Below are 17,898 nucleotides of genomic sequence, written 5' to 3' on the forward strand. Positions count from 1 at the left end.
AAATGCTGATTTCATTCATTTTATTACCTGTGAAACTCTCAAGGAAAGCGTAAGTAGGAAAAAATGTTTTGTTTTTCCTGGTGACCTACATGAATAAATGTTCCTCCCTTTGACTTCCATAGCAACTTACAAAATGGGAGAATCTTTTAATATCCACTCAGTAGTTTGAGCTCCTGGGAAGAAAGGTGCTAAATGGATTGAAATGATTATTTTCTGTTGACTTCTACTGGTTGTTATCCTTTGTTTTCGAAGAGGACCAAAATTATGTCACTATGCTACAGTCAGGTTTCAGTGTGTCTGACTGTGGCTGATCAGACCAAAAAGAGCTTGGAATGTTCTACCACAGGTTGGGCACAAATGTGTGAACATTTGGGGTGGATCCTCTAAGTTTGCGCATCTTGCATTTCTCTCGAGCTACTTTAATTCTGCTTTGCTCATAGAGCACAGTACCTTCTTTGATGTGGGCATGCCACATCCAAAGTTCCTAAGAAAGATGTTGAGAGTGTCCTTGTATCACTTCTGATCAACATGTAAATGCTTGTCCTGTGTGAGTTCTCCATAAAACAGTCTTTTTGGCAAGCGTACATTTTGCATTTGAACAACGTGGCCAGCCTATCAAAGTCGCACTCTTTGAAGCAGAATTTGAACGTTTGGCAGTTTAGTTTGAGAAAGGACCTCAGTGTCAGGTATCTTATCCTGCCAGGTGATCTTCAGAATCTTCCTAAGACAATTCAAATGGAAGCAATTCAGTTTCCTGGCATGGCACTGGTATACTGTCCAGGTTTCACAGGCATACAACAGTGGGGTCAGCGCAATGGCTCTGTAGACCTTCAGTTTGGCAGTCAGTCTAATATCTCTTCTCTCCCATACTCTCCTTCAGAGCCTTCCAAATATGGAGCTAGCTCTGGCAATGTGTGAGTCAGCCTCATTATCAATGTGTACATCCCTAGAAAGTACACTACCAAGGTAAGTGAACTTATCCATAGCATTCAAAACTTCTCCATTTCTTGTAAGCAATGGCTCCATGGCTGGTGTGATGGCAGCTAATGGAGTACATGTTGTTTTCTTGTTTTTAATTTTGTTTTCTTGTTTCAATTGTTAGGCCAAAATTAACGGAAACAGCAGAGAATCGATCCATACTTTCTTGCATCTCAGCTTCAGAGGCTGCATCAATCATCTGCAAATAGAAAATCATACACCAATGCTCCTTCCACTTCAGTCTTGGCTTGCAATCTTTTCAAGTTGAAGAATTTATCATCAGTGCAGTAAGCTGACCTTGATGCAATGTTCTTCCTCATTGAAAACCTTTGACAACGTGGCTGAAAACATCAAGCTAAAAAGCATGGGAGCAAGTACCCAGCCTTGTTTCACTCCACTGGTGACTGGGAAAGCATGAGTGCATTGTCCATTATCCATCGTCCATGACTTCTACAACTATGCTAATGGAAGAGAGAAAACCCATCTATTCTTCTCCCCTTCTCATATTTTTGTTCCCATTACATTCAAGATGATTATAGATTCTCCATTCACTCTCTGTTCAACCTATGCAAAACCAACCAGCTTCTTGAGGAGAGAGTCATGGTGGTAATATTGTGAGTGGCTTCCCTTGCTCAGCTCCTGTCTCACCTTAGGCCACTACTCATCTGGGGGACTCCTCCTACTAGCCTAACATGCACAGGTATACCTCACCCCAAACAAATCTGGGAAGTAGGCAAAATTGCTCTTCAGTGATGCTCTCCCTTTATCTTCTTCCTTACAACTAGCTGTTTTAGGCCCTCACAATCCCACAGGAGGTGTCGCTTGATTTTATCCATTCTTCTCTTTCCCAGATACCTACTTTCCTGCCTCCCCCTTGCCACTGACCCCCCAAAAAACTTACTTGTCCTGTGACTCATTTCATTTCAACATTTATTAAAAGCACAGAGTCTTCCCTCAAGAACTTTCAAATGAATGAGCAGAAAAGATATATATGAATAGCCATTACAAGAGAAAATGTGACCAAGCACACACGAGAAATCCAAACAAAGCACTCCGGGGAATGTGAGGTGGGAAAGGTCACTTTCAGCTGGGAGAGTAAAGAAGAGAGCATAAAGGAGGTGACCCCTGCACTGGGCTTGGAAGGAAGGAACTTCAGCAAGCAGAGAAGAGAGAGATGAGAGAGATGACAGAATCTTTTTCAAGAATAGAGAACAGCATAAAACAAAGCACAGATATGGTAAGACAAAAACATGGAAAACAGTCCTGTTTATCTGAAACATAGTTTGCAAAAAGAAGGAGTATGAAATCAAGCTCAAAAGATAGATTAGAATAAGATTTTAGGGGCCTTGTGCTTACAGGTGTTTTTTGTTTTATTTGGTAGGGAATGGAAAGATACTGGAAGGTTTCTGTGATTTGGCAAATCTATCTATTTTCATTATTTTTAAAAAATCTACCTTGGAAACTGTCCAGCTTACTCAGAACTTATTCTTTGCTTAAATCTGGAGTTTACTTCCTGGTGTTTTTGTTTGATCTTTATGAAGAATCAGGCAGTAATCATGTGATCAAAGAAGCTTAATCAGCCAGTAGTTTGGAAGATGGATTGAAGAGGGAAAAGATTAGAATCAGGAAAACCAGTTAGGAGGTTAGTTTAGGTGAGGTGAAATTTGATCCTGAACTAAGGTGGTTAGAGTAGAAGTAGAAAAGAGGGAGTAGCTGGAAGACACATTGGGATAGCAATATTGGCAGAACAGAATGGAGAGGAAAGAGAGGAAGAGAGAATATACAAAGATACTTTGACGTTACACAGCCAGGTAACTAGATACAGTCATAGGATCATAAGTTTAAAGCTGTAAGGGACATAAAAGTCTTGGAGGTACCACAAACAGAAGCAGAAATGTTAGAGGGAAGGTCAGGTTTTATGAATTTGAGGTATAGGTAGGCCATTTAGGTTTCCAACAGTTAGGAATACCAGGCTGGACTTCAAGGGAAAGGTTATGGGTGGACCTGGAGAGTCAGGAGTCATCTGCAGAGAGGTAAACATTAAAGTCATACGAGTGTATTAAATTTCCAAAGGAGAATAATAGAGAGACAAAAGAGAAGGCAGTGTTAAGGACAGGATTGAAGAGACTACCTATGTTTAAGGGTGAGAGGATATGGAACCAACAAATAAGACAGAAAAAAAATAATTAGAAGGGTGGAAGGAAAATCATAGATATCACAAGTACTATCATAGAAGACAAGGGAGAAGGTAATGAGAAGGAAGAAGAATTGTCAATAAAAATAATTCACTTTTTATGTTTACCACTCTAAGGTTTATAGACTATTTCTCTCACAAAAGACCTATGAAGCAGGTAGAGAAGGAGGGAAGAAACAGACATTTATTAAGTGTCTGTTATGTACTTAAGTACTTTATAAATGTTATCTCATTTGATCCTCACAACAGCTCTGTGAGGTAGGTGCTATGATCCCCATTTCACAATTAAGGAAACTGAGGCAGTCAGAGGTCAAGTAACTTGCCCAGGGTTAATCAATCAATGAAGCAATAAGCAATTATTAAGTACCTACTGTTTGTCAGGCACTTAATCTTTTGATTAGTACTGTGCTAAGTCACATAGCTAGTAAGTATCTGAGGCCAAATATGAACTCAGGTCTTCACGACTCCAAGGCCAGCACTCTATCCACTGAGCCACCTAACTGCCTGTGGAGTACCTTGTACTCTAGGTAGTACAAGTATTATTACCTCAGTTTTGAAGATGAGAAAACTAAGGTTCAGGAAGACAAGTTATTTGCCCAAGGCCACACAACTAGAAGTATAAGGAAAAGGACTGAAACTTAGGCACAGACTCTGAATCTAGTGTCTTTCTCACTGTACTATGCTGCCTGAACTCTTAATGCTGCAGAGAACTCAAGAAAAATGATGACCGTTTTTTAAGGTCATTAGGTTTAGTGATAAGAAGTGTTGGCAATTGTGCTTTGAAGAACATTTGTCAGAGTCCTTTGAAAAATCATAAAACAAGCTTTGGCAAGATGGCTGAGTAAGGAGCCATGTCCTCTTCATCACTTCAAAACAGCAAGAAATGTACCAAAACTGCAAGTACGAACAATAACAAAGAGAAAAAAGGAAAGAAATCCATGAAAGAAAATTCTAGAAAAACAAGCAGAGAAATTGAAAAAATGAGTAAAGGCAGAAAAGATTTTTTAATACAATGAAGGAATATTATGGGTCAAATGAAAATAAGGGTAAATGAAAATTAACTATAAGTCGTTGTAAGAAAGTGAGTAGTGACAGAGAGAACAGCTTCAGGAGAGTGGTAGGAAAGAAATGTCATGTTAATAGGGAGTTGAAGATTGAATGGGGGATGAAGAAATAAGGGCAAAAAGTCTTAGAATTTAGCAATATAAAGAGGAAGGGAGAGGGAATGATAGTTTACAATAATAGCAGGGTTAAAAGCAGATTTTTGCTTTTTGGATAGGGAGACCTGAATATTTTTGATGAGTGAGAGGGAATAAAAGTAGACAGAAAAAGAGTGAAGGTGCATGAAAGGGAGGAGGGAGCAAAGTCATGGAGGGGATAGGAAGGGGGAGGTTCAAGGGAATATACTTGTAGATGGATTAGATTTGAAAAAGAGGAAAGCCATCTCCTCCTCTTGGATTGGGGGACAGGATGTAGAAAAGATAGGTGAGGACAGTGAGAAATTTATAAGGCTGGATGAGGCAAGGTGAGGGGGTTTATATTAGATGAAATGAGATGATGCTACATAAGAAGTCTGTTACGGTTGAAGAGTCAGTCATACCCTGTAGGTCTTTGATAAAAAAAAAAAGAGTAAGCTAGTTGAGAACTAGGCATTCTAGTTGTGAGCTAGTCTTATGGTTGAAGTAATTCTAGCCAAGTACCTGAAAATCAATTACTTAGGAAAGGAAGAAAAAAGCCACTCTCATCCCCTAGCATTGACCATAGAATAATTTTGTGAACTTTGGGAGATTTTGAACTTTCTAGAAGAGTCATGGCTAAGGAGAATGGTAGAAGCTAAGAAAAACTAGATACCCTGAAGAAAGAAAGCTCCAGGACTCTACAAAGTAGCCAGCAGAAAGATCCACCACACATTGCAGGAAATTCAAGAGGGCCCCACAAGGCAGAGAAAAGGACTTACAGCAACCAGAAGCTATGAGTTTACCCCTTTGACACATGGGTTCTCTAAGTTTAAGCCTACTTCCCTGGACTTTTTATGTACTTGTGTGAGAGTATTTTTCTATTTGGAGATGTTCTATACCAATTACTCTTTTATACCCCTTTCTAAAAGCTAATTATATCTGGCTAGCTAATTGATATCAACTTAATAATCAAAATAGGATCACACTTGTTGATAGTATTAAGGAAACTACCCATGACTGCTTAAGGTTACCCCCTAAGAATCCTGAGGAGAGAAGTATGATCTGGGCTCTGGAGACCCATCTGCTGATATAAGTGTGACTTGAGAGAGTAATCCCTTGATTATGTGCAATAATAAAGTGTTAAATGTTAATATTAGTTTCTACAGGGCTTTTCATTGCTGTAGGCAAAAGAAATCAATATTAGCAAGAATTCCAGAAACCCAGAATGGCAAGAGAGAAGATGGTTTTGGACAAAGAGCTCTTTTATTTCCCTTCAAATCACATTATGATGTTGGTCACCTGTTCTGCTGCCATATAAAACCCAATCTGTGAAAAAGGTATCTACTATGTGACTATACGGCCTAGACAAAACAAAGATTATCTTTTTCCAGTGATATAGGAGAAGCAGGATAATTGAGTGGGTAGAGACAGACTTAGAGACAGGAAGGGCTGGGTTGAAGTTCTGTCTCTGACACATACCAGCTGTGTGCCTCTGGGTACACACACTCTAATAATAAGTAAGCTGCCGAGAAGTTTCTGAAATGCTTTGTTAGAGGAAGATTCCTTAGCAGTCATTGCCTGCACCAATAAAATCATGAGGCGTATCAAAAAAAAAAAGATATGGAAGACGTTTTTACAATAGCTCACTTCCTATGCAGCTGGGAAAGGGGAGATTTGGTTCAACATAGAATGAGAAAGGTAAGAGAGAGGCCACCCAAGTAAATACATTTGAACCTCCGAGATCTTGAGTCAGAAGTCCTGGGTTCTATTCCTGCCTCTGACACATTATTTCCTCTGACTCATTTCCTTATTTATAAATACAAATAATAAAACTTGCTCTGCCTACTCCATCTGAGGTGTTTTGATGATCAAATGAGTTAACTTATATACAGTACTTTTTAAGCTATAAAACATAAAGATGGCAGGTTTTTTATACTAGAAAAGCAAAAAAGAAGGGTGAGGGTTGTATTATGAGCTTCATTAGAGACTGGAGAAGTCCTATTTGATAAAATCACCAGTCTACTCAAGTGCTAAGTTTATCTTGTTTATTTGGTCTTCTCAATAGCCATCAGGATATAAAATGGCCCTATTTATATGTTAGATTTTGGTTCTTAATTGGCTTATAATAGTATGTTACTTTGCCAAAGTCTCCTATTCTATGAAGAACTTATTAGATGTTTACTAAGTGGTTGAATAACTATAACCCAAAACTATTTAATAACTTTTAAATCACATATCATGAAGGGAATAGGGTACAGAAACCTTATTCGAGAGCCAAAGAAGACAGTTTAAATATTTATTTTTCTCAGTCACCTATCTCATTATATTTTAAATTCCTTCAGGGCATTGCCTCTTTCTGTATCTTCAGTACTTAGTATAGTGCATGGCACATAGTAGGCACTTAATAAATGTTTCTTGATTGATGTATTCACTAAATTTTAATATAAAATTTAGGTAATTGCTTTTTAGAGAACAGCAATATTGTAATGCCTTCTCTCACTTTCTGCAATGCAATAGGGCCACACTGAATATGCATGTAAGCTCGAATACTGGATGATCTGTAAGTTGAAATAGGACCAGTTGTCCTGTGAATTTGGTTTCTATTCCTTTCTGAGCTTTTCACTCAGGTTGTGTCCCCAGGGTAGTACTTACCTCCATGTTCTTACAGAATGTTGCATTGGTTCCAAAGAGGATCTGGCACTGTTCCTCCGCACTGTAGTGCATGCCAGGGAGTTTGTGAGGAAGTCGTACAGCATACTGACTTCTGGGATCTGTTACTAGCAAACACATGCTGACTTTTGACCTGAAATATTAAAGAATTAACCCAATATAAAGATGTATATGTAAAAATAAACTATATATTTTTAATATATATATATATATATGCATATATGACTATATTATATAGGCATGTATTTTTTGTGATTTCTATTTCTCCTTTTTATTTCCTTTGAAATAGAGAAAAAAAAATTCCAAATCATTTCTTCCAAAGGGATCCAGGCACAGGGATACATTCTTTTACTGACTGGACTCATTTAGTTCTATTTCTTTCCTATATTGTAAAAAAGTTGATCTTCCCCTTTGAAATCTGTGGGATCTCAAGTGACTATGAAGAGGATCTGAGGATCAAATCAAGCAAACAAGGTTGATTTCCTTTTCATGGGGAGCTGGATAGTTTTTTTTTTAATAAAGAAAACATTTGAAATACACTACTGTTAAAAATTTTTCTTATTAACAGTAGATATTAAATAAGATCTTAGGGTATGTAAAGTACAAGCAGAGACTGTGCTTGAGCAGGGTATTTTTGGTCTTTGAAAAAAAATCAATACAAAATGAATGTTTAATGGGCAACTCAGCCAATTCTATTCCCAGAGGTAATTCTGTTAGCACAGCTGGTGGCACCATAAGGTAAGCTAACCACATAGATAGGACAATGTTTTCTATTGCAGTTGGAAAATAGCTTGGTAGGATATTTTATAAAGGACTTCATGGGTTTTACCTGATTGAAAATGTAAGTATATGAAGAATGAAATGAAATGATAGAACCAGAATAATTTATACAATCAACTACATTGTAAGAATAAACAACTTGGAAAGTTTTAAGAATCAATACAGTGATCATTCCTGATTCCAGAGGACTCATAATGAAACATGATATTGATGATAGAGAGGTGATGGATTTAGGATGCAGAAGGATATGTGTATGTGTGTATGTGTGTGTGTGTGTGTGTGTGTGTGTGTGTGTGTGTGTGTGTGTGTACAGCCATTGAGGGAATTTGTTTTGCTTTATGATGCGTATTTGTTGTAAGGCATTTGTTTTCCTTTTTTGATGTGATTGGGGGGGCGCATTAGAGGAAAAAAATAGGTTTCTGTTAATTTTTTTTTAACAGAGAGGCAGGTGGCAGAGGGTGCTGGATCCAGCTCATACTAGTTCATAAGAGCAGATTGTTAAATTTTCAGCATGAGCACTACCCTTTGGAAATTGGCAAATACTATTAAAAGGGCTTGATCAATTAGGTTTTATCAATTGTTTAAATTTTAGTGTTGGAGAAAAAGTTGATAAAGTAGATTACACTTAAAAGTGTCTCATGTATACATTTCCCCCCTCAGACAGCTTGTTTTTAAATATTTACCCATATGCCCCTAGGGGAGGGTGGTGCTATTGATATGGAGGGCTGCATGCACTTTCAGATGAGGTCACTGTATTACCAGTTTTACTTAACTGTTTTAGTTTGTTGCAAGAAAACTAACAAAGTGGGGCTAATCTGTTCAGTTTTGTAATGCAAAACCAAAACACATTAATGAAATTTAAAGTTTAAAAAAATTCTGTGAGATTTTTGTCTGTTTCCAACAAGGAAGCAAAAACAAAGTTTTGGTGACATGAAATAGGACTTTAAAAAGAGAAATCACCATCAACTACTTGAGGCTGAAAACCTCCTTAAAATCTGATTCCTGAGGCCAAGGAGAAGACAATGAAAACAATCTTCTTAAGACACTTCAAGGGAAAAAAAATGTGCAGGCACACAGATGTATCCCACATACTGTCTCTCTGAAAGTTCCCTTATATTGTCAAGCCCAATGTCATAAGATAGCACAAATTAACTAAAGATGCAAGTGATAGCCCCATATCTTGTTTCTTTGACATCCATCCTTACATAAAATGTTTCAAGTGACTTTGAAATGCGTTATGATTCTTTTTAACGGTCTATCCTAACAGCTGCATGGCAGTAAAACATATCATGTTAAGAATAACATCATTGATCATATGCCTTTACCACCTTCTTAACCTCATTAATACTGGAAATGAGAACTTCCCTCAAAGACAGGGGAAACATCAAGATTGATAAGAACAAGGCTGAAAACTATAAGATTGGGGTCTTAAACTACTGAATTTACTGTGTGTTTGTTGGTGGGTTACTTGTACCATTTCTATGCTTGACTTTCCCTGTTTATGAAGAAGGGATATTAACTGTCTCCCAGACTGTAAAAATAAATGAGGTCCAATAGTGAACCTCCTGAGCCATTCAAAGAAGGGTGCTACCATAGCACATGCTTCTATCTATCTCATTAAGTCATGCTAACCCAGAAATCACTACATTTCTGGAACAAGTTCCAGAATGAGGGTTTGGTGGGAACCAGGATGCCAACATGGAAATATGCATTACATCATAAGGAGGTTGTCATGGCTTCTTCCTATGGCAAATTCTTCAAAGGAAAACCAAGAATGAAAAGAGTCTTGTCTCCTTTCTGAAAAGGGGAATCAGAGTAATCTTCCTATCTTATGTTGCACTTAAGGGAAGTAGCAAGAGCACCATCCCTTTGAAATGAATATTAAATGCAGCTATGAAAACTTTAGGGTGGAAATGGGGGTGCCTTTTTTTTTGTTGAAATCACAAAGTTACTTAACTACTCATTCTGGATTTGCATGTTTTTAAAACGCTGATGGGATGGTTTTTTTCTTTAAATAGTATCATTAGTGGGGCAGCTAAGTGGCGCAGTAGATAGAGCACCAGCCCTGGACTCAGGAGGACCTGAGTTCAAATCTGGGCTCAGATACTTACTAGCTGTGTGACCCTGGGCAAGTCACTTAACCCCAATTGCCTAAAAAAAATATCATTAGGCTGAAATTTTCAATCATTCAGTGGGTGTTTTGGTGCTTGTGAGCTGGGTCCTAGGAATATGAGTACATCTGAGATAATAGGCTGTCTAGTTGTCTGCAAAATGTTTTCCTTTGTCAAAGATATGAGAATATGAAACAGCTCTTCAGAGTGAGATGTATCTCAACTTTTCATGAAGTCAATTCTCACATTCTTTCCTTCTCCCTACAATCTGCCTAAATATTAGCTTTGGGGTACAACATCTTTGTTTTTTAGAAGTATCTTATGTCTTCAGTATTATTTATGAAGGGCTTACCTGAGGAAGTTTTCAAGGTCATCTCTACTGCAGGAAGACCATGAGAGGTCACTGGGGTTTCTGCCTTTGACCCATTCTCCAGACATTATATGAGATCTCCCAGCACAGGATAAATGGTCATCATCATGGCTCATTCCCATGCTATTCAAAGAGAAAGAAAGAGAGAGATACCACCACAACATTTAAAATTCAGATGGCATTTAATAATTAATTATATAAATAATCTTTTCAAAAAGATAATTTTATGTTATGTAGAGTTATGATAGGGCAAATCAGCTTAAGACCTCCATAAAGTGCTGGCCATAATCTTATCGAGGAATCAACATTGTTATCATATTCTTATTTCCAGGATGGGTAAAGATGATTGGCTGTGATAGAATCTTGCATGTCACAAACTCCAGGCTTCAGAGGGCTATTAGGATAAAGCTATATTCATGTTTATGTAACTCCTGTTTCAAAACCCATTAGTATGGAACTTTTTTGGTAGAGATACTACCCTGAGTAAGATGAGGAGGGGTGGAATTGGAGAGAAATGAGAGCTTCAGTTCTTAGCCAGTCTCCTTTTGGTGACTCATCATTTGGGTGCTCTGCTTTGAGAAAGAAGATAGAAGATGCCAACCCCACTTCAGGATGATGAAGGAAAAGACTCTGGGGAGATATGAGTAGAGTGGGCAGTCTCTGTCACGTCATTCTTCTCAGTTTGCCACTCTAGAGACCTTGAAGAGTTCCCCCTTGGGTGAGATTCAGGACCTTCTCTCTTGGTTTAGCTGAGTTATCTCACTCTCAATAAGAGAATTCCTTCACTCAGTGTTTTCTGGAATATGTTCTCCTACATAGGCCTTCTCTGATTTCTGTTCTGCTATGATTTGGATAAATGGAATTCTTTGTATTCTCTATGTTTGTTCATTGTGTTGTAACTGGTATTAGGTGGAAAAGGGGTCAAGCCTTGGATAAAGAGCTTCCATCCAACTTGACAAAGTGATAAAAAAAATTAGATGGAACCTTATCACATCCCCTAAATGAACAATATCTAAGGGAGCAGAAAGATATACATCTAGCCCAGCACACCCTTTCTCTGAAGAGAGCAGAGCAGTAGCCTCCACCCTCAACCTCTTGCTCCCCTCCCTTGAAGAAGGGTGAAAAGAGGCTACAGATGTCTATTCCATTTCCCTTTGAGCCACATAAGAGCATCCTCCCCACCATAAGTGGAACCTCTTTATACATGTAGGATGCACTCCTCAATTCTACTTCTTTACATTTAATTCTCACACATGAATATGTGAAAGGATCACAGTGCTAAAGTAGCATTCATGAAGGTACAACTAAAAACATGAAGAAATAGATATGTAATTTTAATATCCTAGCCTGGGCTTGTTTAGGCCATTCACAGGATTATTTCTCATTTCTATTCCCTTCCTCATATTTTGTTTACTTAAACTGAGCAAATAATTATTTAAGATTGATCAATGTGGACAGCCAAACCTGAAAAATTCAGGTCGATATCTCAATATTTTCCCCCAAATCTCAATGTCTATATATCCCCTGAAAATGTTCTTCATTTCTTATAGTTCTGTTTGTTCTATGATAATTTTTTGAAGGAATTGACTAATATTAATAACATTTGTTAAAGTTATTAGATACTTTAAATTTGATCTGGGGTTTGGTACATATCTTGAAATGGAATGATGTTAAAGTTTTCAAATGGGAATGTCTATTGTACATTTTAATTGATTTTACTGAAATGTGGTCAGTATATAGAGGTTACAGACATAAAAAGCCTTGATAATAAAGCAGTCCACAACTTCAAAATAAATAATGTGTTGTTTTTAGCATTCATATAAGACATATTAAACTATATGTTATGAGCTTTGTTTGAGTGCCCATTTATATCACAATGTATTTTAGATATCATGTTGATATTCCTAAGTGAGGTCTACAATTCATAAATTCACTAATTTGTCCTTCCTGAATAAATGACTTAGCTTTCTACTTCACTCTTATCTGGATAGACCCAGTCTTAGAAAATTCAATGCCTTCTTGAGTCTCTGAAATATAAAATTTTAAAATGGAAAGAAGAAAAACCCTTATTAAAAGAGAAGGTTGGGGGGAAAATAACTACTGCACCTTTTATTCCAAGTTTCTCATCTTCACCAAGAATAAACTAGATATAAGAACAATTTTGTTACTGTTCTCTAAAGGAAGTCTTTTGTTCAGACTTATAGTACTAGCTTACCTGATCTAGAATATTTGACACCTAAATTTCTTGATCAATGTAAAATTCTTTTCTCCTGATAAATGTTTGCCATTCAAAGCAAAAGAGTTAAATTTAAGCTTTAAAAACTGACTGTACCTAGTTCATACTGTTTTATTTTAAGAGGGAAAAATTCAATAAAAAATCTGCATGTTTGTTTAATAGACATCGTACCAAGATACTTCAAATTACCTTTAAGCTTTATATCAGTAACCCTACTCCTCCAAGCCAGACTTTATAAAATATCATTCCTTACTACCCACAGTCTCTTCTGGATCTACAAACAACCCTTAATGCAACTCAAAAAACAAAACCAAACCAAACCCAAACACACTCCAAACTCTTCTAAACTTTGTAGACTAGCAACTTTACCTGAGAAAGAAAGTGAATAAAGTAAGAAGTTGGTTTAGGCCATAAAAAGAGTGTGTCCCATATTCTTCTCTTCTCTGAGTTTTAGGAAACATCTATTTGCCTCAGAAGGATGAGGAGTCATCACGTGGTCAGGAGGGAGGGAAAGGCTAGTTTTTGGTTTAGAAACCATAAGCAAGAGTCAGATTAGGTATTGGAAGAATGTGATTTACACACATGCACACAGATACATAAGGGAACTTTATAACTGTTAACATTTTTTTTCCTTTGGTGGTCAAATTTCTAATAAAATCAGGGCAGACTTCAGTGACTACCCAAGTTTCTTAATGTGGCCATCTAGTATTGCCAGAATATTCAAACTAAAGACCTAAAGATAACGACTCAAAGAAGCAACTGATATTTATAAAAGTATCATTTTTTATGTACTACAGCCTTCATGATTACATACCCCTGACAAGAGATTTAAGACTAAAAATGTTATCTTAGACTAGCGTTTCACCTCGTAGGTCTTCTGAGAAGGATTTCCCTTAGGAATGTTCCTGTCGTTAGAATCAGTAAAGTAAGTGGGATTCTTAGGTTTCTGAAGCTAGCCTCTAATATATATCATACTTGTTCTGGATTAAAATGTTCAAACCTTAAATGCCTCATAAATTTACAGTTGTGATGAACTTGCATCGGGCTAAGAATCTTGATACTTGAGGTTTATATAAACTACCATTTATACTATTTTTAGTTTAAATTAAAGATTACGTGACTGAAAATTGCATATTATTTTAGGTCTATCTCCAGGGGCATCTATTATTTCTGACAAGATAATATTTAACAAAAACTTTTAAAGTTAAGTGGACCACAGTAATTTTCATTTGAAACTGCTATGGGTTTTAAATACTCTTATATGCCCTGCACACATAACATTGTCCAGATTTGCCAGACGCAATAAAAACTTAGGAGTCTTATTTTGATTTTATCTTCAAACACAGTGACATGTGGTTTGTATAAAGGATGTCAACAATTCTGACTCATGCTATGGAGTTGATTTACTAGGATGAGTGCTATGGAGTTGATTTAGTTGGATTCAGGGAACACCCCAACAATGATAACAACAACAATAGCAACAATTAGCATTTACATAGCAACGTTTGCTTTGTAAAGCACTTATAAATATTGAGTCATTTTATCCTCAGAACAACCCTGGAAGGTAGGTGCTATGATTATTATCTGCATTTTATAGATGAGGTAACTGAAACAGAGGTTAAGTGACTTAGGAAGGATCATATAACTAGAAAGTGTCTTTTGCTGGATTTGAACTCAGGCCTTCCTGACTCCACATCTAGCATTCTATTTGCTGTAGCCCCTACCTGCCCATCTATTCTTCACTTTATTTCCCAGTGGTAGGAAGGGATGGCCAAATCTTTATGAAATAGTAGGACCACAGATTAAAAGTTGGAAGGGACCTGTATGGGTTATCTAGTCCAAACCCTCTGACTCTCAATTTTGCAGATAAGGGAACAAAGGTCCAGGTCACATGATTAGTAATTTGAAGAATCAGGATTTGAGCACCAGTCTTCTCCCTACAAACCCAGTGCTACTTTAACTATATGATGTTGTGTTTCAAGAGCAAATTTTTTCCAATCATTTTTTAAAGCTACAATTTTGTTTGATAAACCCAAAGACTCCAGCTTCTAGCGTAAGAACTCACTATTTAATAAAGAATTGCTGAGAAAACTGGAAAATGGTATGGCAAAAACTAGTCACAGACCAACATCTTATACCGTATAACAAGATAAAGTCAAAATGGGTACATGATTTAGATATAAAGGCTGATACTATAAGCAAAGTAGGATAGTAAGGAATAGTTTACCCGTCAGATTTATCAAGAAGGGAAGATTTTATGAACAAACAAGTGATAGAGAACATTATGAAATGCAAAATGGATAATTTTGATTACATTTAATTGAAAAGTTTTTGTACAAACAAAGCCAATGCAACATGATTAGAAGGAAAGCAGAAAACTGGGAAAGAATTTTTACAACCAATGTCTCTGATAAAGGCCTCATTTCTAAAATATATAGAGAACTAAGTCAAATTTATAAGAATACAAGTCATTTCCCAATTGATAAATGGTCAAAGGATATGAATAGGCAGTTTTCAGATGAAGAAATTAAAGCTATCTATAGCCATATGAAAAAAAATGCTCTAAATCACTACTGACTAGAGAAATGCAAATCAAAACAACTCTCAGATACCATATCACACCTATCAGATTGTCTAACATGACAAAACAGGAAAATGATAAATGTTAGAGGAGATGTGGAAAAATTGGAACACTAATGCATTGTTGGTGGAGTTGTGAACTGATTCAACCATTCTGGAGAACAATTTGGAACTATGCCCAAAGGGCTATAAAACTGTGCATATCCTTTGACCCAGCAATACCACTTCTAGGTCTGTATCCTAAAGAGATCATAAAAATGTGAAAAGGACTCACATATATAAAAACATTTATAGCAGCTCTTCTTGTGGTGGCCAAAAATTGGAAATTGAGGGGATGCCCATCAACTGGGGAATGTCTTAACAAGTTACGGTATATAAATGTAATAGAATATTATTGTTCCATAAGAAATGATGAACAGGCAGACTTCAGAAAAACCTGGAAAGACTTATATGAACTGATACTGAGTGAAATTGATAGTAAGAATCTATACTCATGATAATACAATGTAAGCTCTTTGAAGGCAGGGATTTGGTCATATAGTCTATGGTATCCCTTATAATGCCTAGAATTGTATTGGACATGCTTGTTGATGTGAATTAATGCATATAGTAGTTTTACTGAATCCTCAAACTGTGTTCAGTCCAATGACTATTTATAGGCATTTAATCTAATATACTGTTGGGAGATTTTTTAAAAAGTTTTTGTGGCATTTCGTATGTACCTTCTTATAAGAGAGCAATCTTATTTGTTTATCTGTGCTTTATTACTGTAACATGATACTATCTAATTTGTTTCAGTCATCTTTAGCAACAGACAGGAGCAAGGACAGATTTCTGCTTAGGTGTTATATGTTGGTGAATATGATCCCTCTCAAACTTCCTCCTCTCTCCTGTACATTTTTTTGTTCTTCACACCCGCATTAGCATTTATATAGCAACGTTTGCTTTGCAAAGCACTTTAGTGGCAGGGAAAGACAGTCTTGCTGAAACTCGACCGGCCTGGGCCTCTACCTATTTTTGAGAGGGGGCTTGAAAATGATATGGTTGGAGTCTTCCTCCCTCCTTTTCGGAGGTAAGGAACATTGCAGATACTGTTATAATTAGCAGATATCAGTCAACAAGCATTTATTAAATACTTTGTTCCAAGCACAGGGGAAAGAAAGAGGCTCCCCCCCAAATGGGGTCCTTTCTCTCCAGGAGCTTATGTTCTTTATCTTTCTAATGTAGGTTACCTTTTCAATACTGATGAAAGTATGTTTCCAAATAAATCTGTTAGATGTTATCTTATACTGACTTTTTTACTCAATTTACTGGTACCTGAAACAATCCAACCTAAGAAGCAAAATTTGTATTTCAGGTAAACAATATGCATAAGAAAGGTTCTCAGAAAAGCTCCCCATGAGAGATTATATTTATTCAGGACTCAAATCATCATTTAATGTAAATGCTGATTGAGCTTAATGACCCTTCATTGTGTTAGTTTTTTGTTTTGTTTGTTTACAAAGGCTTTTTTGGCTAATTTATTTTCTCCAGTAAATAATACATACTACAACCTTAATATATTTAAGGGCTATAAATATGACTTTAGAATTGACCAGATTTTTCATAATATGCAGTACTGTTGTAATTAAAGGGGCCATCCCTTAACTCACTTCTTAAAGAGGCCTATTCACTGAAGGGGCATTGCCTCACTCTAAGTGAGAACCTGAAAAGACATTAGCTTAAAAGGGCCAAGGTCTCCCACTGCATTCTGGGCCATCTCCAGTCATCCTGATCTGTTTCTGGCCACTAGACTCAGACGGCTCTGGAGGAGAAAGTGAGGCTTGTGACTTTGCACAGCCTTCCCTCACTCAAATCAAAGTTAATTGCAAGTCATATCATCATCTTCCTGATGCTGTGGTCCTCTTTGAAAACAAAGGACAAACCACACAATTTAAACCAAGGACTTTGGTTAATTATTTTAGTCCTAAAAGCCAACTTTATAGTAGCAAAGGAAAAAAAACAAGTTTTTAAAAATAAAACAAGCCATTTTGACAATGCTATGTCCAGAGATGTCTCAAGAGCAGGTAAATGTTTAACTATTAGCTCTCCCCAAAAGTAAAATACACTTTCAAGTTTAATCTGCATTATTAATATTTTCTCCATTACTTTCTTAAATCTATATAGTCAACAAAACAATAAATCAAGCCCTGACTTGTAGCATTAATGGATTTATAAGGTATAAATGTTTACAATGAAAATTTAATAATTGGTTTAACCTAGCTCCAGCCCACTCCTACCCTGTTTTCAGCTGATGATATAGTAAGTGGTAGTTTTCCCAGTGGAGGCTAAAAGACCCAAGGGGTGTGTGTGTGTGTGTGTGTGTGTGTGTGTGTGTGTGTGTGTGTGTGTGCGCGCGCGCTTCTTTCCCTTACAAAGGAAAAAAAAGTGGAAAAATGATGTGTCTGTGTTTAAGCAAAAGGAAGGAAGGAACAACAAAGAACAGAAGGAAATATGTATATTCATTCAGTGAATAGAAATAGTGTCTCATAACCCTGGAGGGGATATCTTGTAATTTTCCAAGGACTAATTAATTAATAATGCTTATGTCTAATCCCTAAAGAAAATGTTTTTCAGCAGATACTTAGAACAACATTCATGTTTTAATGAACTTATGTGCTTGTTTGGCTGAAAAAAATTTGTCATTGAACAGCCAACCTGCTGGTAATTGGCCTCTCTTTACTTATATGCACAAGCCCTTAGATAGCAAATACACACATATTGTCACTAAGACTGCGCACAAAATCTCTCCAACTTGATAA

General features: G+C 36.7%; 1 protein-coding gene and 1 long non-coding RNA gene across 2 annotated transcripts in view; one reads left to right on the forward strand and one right to left on the reverse strand.

The window, feature by feature from the left end:
• The window catches only part of LOC144456302 (uncharacterized), a 28,483-nt gene extending 26,166 nt beyond the window's left edge, over positions 1-2,317 (forward strand). Inside the window, exons 2-3 of the long non-coding RNA XR_013485320.1 lie at positions 881-966; positions 1,103-2,317. This is a non-coding gene — a long non-coding RNA (uncharacterized LOC144456302). The remainder of the gene's footprint in view (positions 1-880; positions 967-1,102) is intronic.
• The window catches only part of ADAMTS17 (ADAM metallopeptidase with thrombospondin type 1 motif 17), a 485,504-nt gene that overhangs the window by 233,652 nt on the left and 233,954 nt on the right, over positions 1-17,898 (reverse strand). The window contains exons 9-10 of the mRNA XM_020963836.2: positions 10,264-10,404; positions 7,003-7,153 (exon numbers count right to left, since the gene is read on the reverse strand). Coding sequence (XP_020819495.1) covers positions 7,003-7,153; positions 10,264-10,404 — 292 coding nt within the window. The remainder of the gene's footprint in view (positions 1-7,002; positions 7,154-10,263; positions 10,405-17,898) is intronic.

This window comes from Phascolarctos cinereus, unplaced genomic scaffold (genome assembly GCF_003287225.1).
Source record: "Phascolarctos cinereus isolate Bilbo 61053 unplaced genomic scaffold, phaCin_HiC Scaffold_3;HRSCAF=262, whole genome shotgun sequence".
NCBI classification, from domain to species: Eukaryota; Metazoa; Chordata; class Mammalia; order Diprotodontia; family Phascolarctidae; genus Phascolarctos; species Phascolarctos cinereus.